The sequence below is a fragment of the Lactuca virosa genome, chromosome 8, assembly GCF_052849685.1.
Source record: "Lactuca virosa cultivar CGN04683 chromosome 8, Lactuca_virosa_CGN04683_v6, whole genome shotgun sequence".
In the NCBI taxonomy this organism is placed as follows: Eukaryota; Viridiplantae; Streptophyta; class Magnoliopsida; order Asterales; family Asteraceae; genus Lactuca; species Lactuca virosa.
The window spans coordinates 284,614,003-284,622,295 of NC_136433.1; the positions used below are offsets into that span (position 1 = coordinate 284,614,003).

Below are 8,293 nucleotides of genomic sequence, written 5' to 3' on the forward strand. Positions count from 1 at the left end.
TAAAAATGAGAATGACTACCATACTAACTCTAATATACAAAACCAGAAGGACTAGAATATTATACTAGAAGCTAATACACAAAACCAAAAAACTAGAAATTTTTACTACACAAATCAAAATGATTAGAATAATATGTTATACAAAATCAAAATGACTAGAATATTGTACTAAACATCAATGTTTAACAATTCATGATCATTTTCTCTATTACATACACTGATAAGGAATTTCTAGATTTCAACATTTATTTTCAACAATTCATCATCAATTCTACATTATCAGAGGATTATCGTACATGATCGATTTTCAGCAATTATTCATCAATTTTTCTATTATAAAATAAATATCAACAACAATCAATGAAAAACTCATCAACAATTTCGATTTTTAGCAATTCATCATCAAAATTAGAATGGATAGAATACTAACTCTAACATACAAAACTCAGAATTACTATAAAAGTATACTAGAAGCTCATATACAAAACAAAACAGAATGATTAGATATTGTACTATACAAAATCAGAACTAGTAGAATGTTGTTTTGAAAGCTAAAGATTGAGTTTTTGTTGGAAAATAGCTTTATGTCCTTTCTTTTTGAATTAATTACTTCTCTTTGGTTCTTTAGACTAGACTTCAGTACATGCTATTTTAATCACTCTATCTACTTCATATAATGACATTGATGATTCATCTTTTATATTGAGAAGGGGAATTGGAATCTGATTCTCTCGAACAAGACATTGTTGAAAGGTGAAATCAAAGCCTTTGATGGGTATGAGTTCCAAAGTTGATTCTTAAAACTAGAATGAAACAATCTGAATAACATAATTAAGGTTTATGATTTTGAATGGTCGTCGATTCCTTCTATTTAGAAGGATAGGGTTTATGTGAATTTAAAGGATGATAGATTAAGGAAAGAAAGAACCTGTATATATGATTTTGATTCCTTAGCGATCTTCTAGGTTTGATCTTCAGTTTTTGTAAACAAGAAACCGAAATTAACTCTCTTTGATTCACTTTGCTTCAATTGGGAGAATGGTTAACAGCGAGGATATGATCTATGGTTTTGATTTGATATACTAGGGTTATTCGACTTAGAATCTGTACAACCCAAATTATTCATCGGTTCAATTACACAATCCGAAATTTGAATAACTTGAATTAATACCTGTTTTGTGAAGGAATGATTGATAACCGAGATTGAATAAGAAGGTTGAAGTTATGAATTTCAAGGAATAAGAATTTGTTGATAATCGAGATTGATCGAGGGTTTTCTGATCGTTTTTGGATACATGAATCAGTTAGGATTTGTTTCGAGTATGAATTAGAGGATGAATTCGAGCTAGAATCAGAATAAAGAGCTCGACATTGCAATCGATTTAGGGTTAATCTGAAACAAATTTGTGATGAAAGGGTTTCTGATTGATGAAAGGGTTTTGGGAAATGAAAATCATATGATAGCGTTTGTGAATGTGCCAGCTTACGTTTCTACCCCTCCGTGTTTTCTAGTTAATTACAAAGTTTGTGTTATTTACACAAACTGTCACATATCAATACTTTGTTTTTTTTTATTAAATCTAAACCACTTATCAATTTTGATCAAGGGCTAACATTTAGTCATCATGTCTCACAAAATATAGGTGGTCTCAAATGAATCCAACCCTATATATATATATATATATATATATATATATATTGTTTCTTATTAAAAAAAATTGTTAAAAAATTCTTTTATTAATTTAACAAAAATTGTTATGTTTTACTGTTTTAATTCTATAACTAAAAAACGTTTCAATTCTATGAACAATAATCATCTTTGATGTTTAAATTTTTAATTCTATCAACTAAAAAATGTTTCAATTTTATGGACAATAATCATCTAACATGTTTAATTCTTTGATCCAAATGTTTAACATTTCAGCATCATATTTTTTAGTCTTGATCTGAAAATTTGGGTGTCTAAAATTAATTGTATCAACTATATCACCTTAGTTACTTATCCCTCTTTCCCCTGCTTGATAACAATTTTAAAAAATTCTCTAGATGATATCTATAGCAAATAATATAAAATTAAAAAAACACTAAATTTGATTCTCGACTGATGATTAACTTATATTATTACGATTAACTAATACTATTACGATTAAAAATATAATCAATAAGTACAATATTATATAAATATATAAAAACTTTAATAAAATGATTAATAATTTTATTTTCCATATGTTTCCACTTTTATCTTACCATCATATAAACCGTAAATTTGAAACACTTTCAAACAAACATAAAATATAACATATTTTCAAGTTTAGATTAAAAAAAAATAGTAAAAACATAAAACCTAAAGAGATAACCATGATAGATATTATTGTTATATACAAACTTTAAAAAAATATTTTAATAGTTAATTATTAATAGTTGTGTTTGACATATTTTTCTATGTTTCCACTTTTATCTTACATCATATAAAAACTGTAAATCAAAAACACTTGTAAATAAACATAACAATAACATATTTTTAGTTTAAATTAATAGCAATAATATATTTTTAGTTTAATTTAAAGTAAATGCATAAAATCTAAATTGATAACTTTGTCAGAAATGAAAACCAAAGGTCATACTTGAAGCAGTTGCATCACAAGATCTGTGGATTTGTCATGCTTTTTTTGGTTCTCCTGGTTCGATTAACGACATCAACGTTCTTAATCGTTCACCTATATTTAACAACATATACGATGGATCCGCACCAGATTCTTCTTTTGAAGTGCGTGGAACGCCATATAAGTATGGTTATTATCTGGTCGATGGAATCTATCATGAGTATGTTGTGTTTTTTAAATCGTTTACGTGTCCACATGGTTCTAGACGAAAGAAATTCAAGAGAGCTCAAGAAAGAGCTAGGAAGGATGTTGAGCGTGCTTTTGAAGCTCTGAAGAAACGATGGTTCATATTGAAAAAACCAGCAGTTCATTTAGGCGAGGAAAAACTTCTAGAAATCATGTATACATGTCTCATATTGCATAACATGATTATTGAAGACGAAGGAATAACGATATGTGCGTTTGACGAGGAAGAAACCATAACAGAGACACAACCAATAGAAATTGGTGGCGAGGAGTATATTAACAGGAGAACAGAGATACGTTGCACTAAAACATTTCACAATCTTCGCAATGACTTGGTGGAACACATTTACGGGGTTCAAAACATTAACCTTAATTTGGATCCACCGGATGACTCCGAAGACTTGTTCTCGGAGAACGACTTTATGTAGTTTGCTTTAGTTATTTTATTTGTGTTTTTTTTAAGTTTCTAGGATTATTTTAATGTCATGTGTGTGTGTGTTTTTTTTTTGTAATGCAATGTAATATTTTTTGAATTTTCAATGTAATGTTTTTTTTTTTAATTTTCAAGTAATGAAAAATTATGTTTTTTTATTAAAAAAGAAGTTTTAAGTAAAATAGCTAACAAAAAACAAAAAAAAAGGAAAATAAAAGTGTGACACCAGACGCTTATGTGGCGGTGAAGGGAGTGTTGTTTCGATGACACCACTCCCTCCAGCCTTAGCAAAAAACAATATAGCTCTTCGACTTCAAATACAACTATTTTATTTTTTCGTGTGTAGTTCTTGTATATTTATAAACTTTAATAACATAAAATACAACAAAACTATGTGTATAATTTATGAAATTTCCAATTCTTGGGAGATTAACCATACATGAGTTTTGGATCAGATTTTTTTTTGATGTATGTTTGATCAAAACTACACGTCTTATGTACATGATGATAGTATAATATATTGTCTTCCTTAAATGTTAGTAATCAAAATTATAACCAAAAAGTAAAGCTACCAAACATCACATATATTAAGCAACACAGATTCACGTTAGTTAAATAACACAAACAAAATATTCAACTTATAATCTATATTTTCAGAACTGAAAACTGAACCCGAAATAAAATAAGTGGATTAAAAAAAATTCCAAATCATAATATTTACAAACAAAAGAAACTAAATTGATTATCTATTTATACAAACGAAAGAAAATTAAATTATCTATTTATTGTCTAATGTAGAAAGAGAGAAAACATGGTAAAATTCAGGTTTATAACATAAAATCGTCTTCATTTTTTGTTTTTGTAAAATACAACATATGCGCAAACTCTATCGATTTAAAAGACTTTTGCGTATATAGACATGAGAGAACAAAGTAACACCAAAATCAATAGAACATACAAACATGCACCACACAAATCTACTACGCATCCAAATATATAACATGCACAATACAAAACACAGATCTATTCAACAACATATACACGAAGATGTGGAGAGAGAACCAGAAAACTATGGAATGACTCTAAGAGAGAAAGAACAAGCAGTTAGTGGTGGCCATATAAACTGAAAGCAAAAGCCAAGGTGTAGACGATTTGGTGAAGGATCAGGACGAATGCAGGATTTGGTAGTGTATCGACGTTGGTGGCTTTGGTGTGTCGTTTGAGGCGGCAGAGGTGAGCAGCCGACGGTGCTAATGGTGATGAAGATGAGGACAGCTGCATGGAGTGTTGGAGGGGAGGCAGCTGGTTTGGTGAATTTAGAGAGAGTTGGGAACGTTGTAGAGAGAATATGTGTACATCTAGTCAATACTTAGGGTTCAGAAGAGTTTAATGTGATTTATAGTGTGATGTGTATGATTTATATGTTTCTTATTGGTCCAAATTTATTACCATGGATCACCATTATGTTTTAATCACAACCATTTAAATTTATCAATGGTCTAAATTCAATCTCCTTATTTTTAAGACATGGTCTTAAAATTTTTCATCTCCTTATTATGTATGCATTATAAAATAGTATATATATATATATATATATATATATATATATATATATATATATATATATATATATATATATATATATATATATATATATTAACAGCGTTGGAGATGGCCCGATAGTGGTTTGTTGTGACTGAGTGATGGTGGTGGTGTCCGTGTTTTCCAAAATATGTTGTCTTCCAAATATTTAAAAATAATGTTTATTAATATATAATAATCCAATAAAAAACAATTAATGCAATAAAGAATAAATTCAAAAAAATTAATTAAAAAAATTAATAAAAAAAGTAATATTTATTAATATATAAAAACAATATATTAAAAATAATATTTATTAATATATAATAATCCAATAAAAAAATAATACAATAAGAAAAAAGTTCAAAAAAAAAAACTAAAAGAATTAATATACAATAATTCAATAAAATGAAAAAGAAAATTTGCATAACTGGTCCTTGTAGTTTGGTAAAAAGATAAAACTGCAAAAATGGTCCGAGGGTAAATCTGTCATTTGCAAAAAGTTAACAGTCATGCTGTTAAACTTAACGAGGTAGGGACCAAAACTACAACAAAACCACCAAATAGAGACATTTTTTGCTAATAAACTTTTTTTTGGACCTTACCCAAAGAAACTGACAAACCACAGGGACCATTTTTGCAACTTTGTTCTTAAACCACTTTAATATTTTTGGCAAAAAAATATATATAAATTAAGATTTCTAAAGCCTATATTTTATATTTTAATAGGAAATTACTCAATTAATTTAAGATATAATCCAATAAAGAAAAATAACGCAATACAAGATAAAGATAACTAAAGGGAACAAAGTCAAAAAGAAAAATATGCATTTTCACCACGTCATTTATTCTCTCGTTTCACACAGGATAGGCATACGAGCTGATGTAGGATCTATAAACGAGTTCAATGCCTAAAGAAATTATAATTATAACGTTCAATTAAATGAAATGAATAATTGAGAAGGTAAATAATATTCCAGTCTATTTGATTAAGAGTAAGTAGCTCAATTACAACTCAATGTAAGAACTCGCAAAAAGACTTTACTCTCACCGCTAACTACATCCCTATTTATAGGAAATAATAATGGAGTAGGTTAGGAAGATAACCAATAAAGTTATGACACATAGGCAATGATACAAGATATTAACTCAGAAGCAATGTCACTCTAAAACTATAGGTGTACTAAATTCTTAGAAAGACATATTATCAGAATATTACAATGAAGACAAAATATTACATTTAAACCTTTCGCAACAGACAAAGACACAATATAATACATGATTTCGAGACCTAACATTCTCCCCCTTTGTGTCGAGTCTGCGAAAATAGTCTTTATGCACTTTCAGCAAAAATTTGAGGAGCATAGCCAAGCAATAAAGTCTGAACTGTAATCCATTACTTTAACACGTCGAATAAACTCTTCACTTCTTCCTTTGAATTGTTCTTACAAAGCTCAATCTTAGTAACGATTACATTCAGAGTTTTGGTTTTGTACCAATGCTTGTCTTGTATATAAAACTTTTGATTCTTGTAGGTATTGTTTGTAACATCGTAATTTTTCACCCAATATTTTTTCGGATGTTTTTAAAACATTTATTTAACAGAATACGTTAGCGGAAGTCTTATTTAAAGTTCAAAGGAAACATCATCAATGTTATGTTTATTTTCAAAAATATCATTCATCAAAATATAGTTCATAAACCAAATCAAAAACAAGTTCTCAGAAACAAGTGTTAAGAAAACTCAACGACATGTCCAAATGGTATCAATACTAAAAGATAACTGGAATGTAACTACCCAAAAGCCCCATCCTCACCAAGCTGACAAACTATGCTACTTGTACCAATGCAAGGCAACAACAAGCAAAGAAACAAGTGTCAACAAATGCTAAGTGAGTCAACCATAAGTACAACGTTAGGAAAACACACATAGCATATCATCACATACATCACACACATCACATACATCACATGTTCATCACTAGAGTGTCATTAGGGTCTACCGTTATTATTTATCTTTTAGTATTAGATAATTAATTATTATTCCTAGCCTTGGGTCCATCACTAACCCGCAAGGAAGATTCCCTACTCATGGGTCCATCACTAACCCGTAAGGTAGACACCTCGCATGTAGGTCCATCACTAACCTGAAGGCAAAACTCGTTCACTACTAAGTGACCGGCCCAACCCTACCCTACTGGGTCCATCACTAACCCTGAGTCCATCACTAACCCAAGAGGTAAAAACCTCATTCACTACTAACGTGACCGACTCGACCCAATGCACTAAGTAAGGCGCGACTCCCACTCGTAACATTGCTCCCGGTTCGCTGCTTTCGCTACTCCGACGTTGCACATACAAGTATGCACGTTGTCGTTCGAGAGTGGTACTTGTCATTGTTCCCATCACTAGAACTTCCCACTCAAACGTGATATTTGATCCAGCGTCATCACTACGCCAATATCACTCCGGTCCTTAAACACCTTAGTGTCCATGAACCATGTCCCGAGTGGTGGTCTAGAAAAACCACTCGACGTCACTAATGGCTTAATCTCTTTCCCTTTAGGTATCTTCCAACCTCTAAGGCCCTCACAAGTATCCGGATAGGGTACACACCTAAGTCTAGGTTGCTACCCTTTACGCCCCACTAAGTGTATTCCCCTTTTTAATTAATATATTATTAATTCAACTCATAAGGATTACACTACAAACACCCTTAAGTAATCATGCTCAATTTTAATTAATATTAAATGGCATATTACTTCCCTACTTCACAATATGTAAACATGCAACAAGACATCAAGTAAAGTCATTTTACATCTTTATATAATCATGCGCATATCATAATTTCATCATTAAGGCATATTATATCACTAACATGCATTGTCCTAACCAACATAGACAAATATAACCAACAAATTATTGCATGCATATATTCACACACAATCAACACAAAACCCTCTTTCTATCATGGACCTATCACACCCTCACATCAAAATAGCAACCAAAAAGTATAGCATGAAGGTAACATCATTCAAATAGAAATAACATTCACAATTGGGGTACATGCAACCTAAACAACCTAGATTCATTCCCATCCCTCTAAGATGTGGAATCCCTAACAAGTACTTTAAACAACAACAAGATTGACTCACCTTTGTCAAACAAGCACTCTTTCCACACTTTAAATCTTGTATGATCTAAGGTAATAAACCTTACACTATTAAACACAAATATACGTATTACTAGAAGTTTACATGAACAAATTATGGCAATTTACTACCCAAACATACAAATTGGTTATTAGGTGAAATTCTCAGATTTTGACCTGAAACAGCAGTCTGTTCAAGGCCACTTTAGCACCACTTAAACCTGTAAAAATTTTAACTTTATTTCATATTCAGGTATTTCATACTTTTATCTTTAAAAG

At 30.3% G+C, this 8,293-nt stretch overlaps 1 protein-coding gene across 1 annotated transcript; it reads left to right on the top strand.

Annotated features, from left to right (window-relative positions):
* Positions 1 to 1,409: 1,409 nt before the first annotated feature.
* LOC145131585 (uncharacterized) lies at positions 1,410 to 3,277 on the top strand. Its single transcript, XM_079066257.1, has 2 exons — positions 1,410 to 1,523; positions 2,618 to 3,277. Exons 1-2 carry the CDS (start codon positions 1,410 to 1,412, stop codon positions 3,275 to 3,277), a joined length of 774 nt encoding a protein of 257 aa, XP_078922383.1.
* Positions 3,278 to 8,293: the final 5,016 nt, after the last annotated feature.

Bases quoted from the DNA above. Each gene is read 5' to 3' on its own strand.
- LOC145131585 (XM_079066257.1), top strand. From the start codon at position 1,410: ATGAAAGGGTTTCTGATTGATGAAAGGGTTTTGGGAAATGAAAATCAT. The intron at 1,524-2,617 runs GTTTGTGTTATT...TGAAAACCAAAG, and splicing joins GTTTTCTAGTTAATTACAAA to GTCATACTTGAAGCAGTTGC.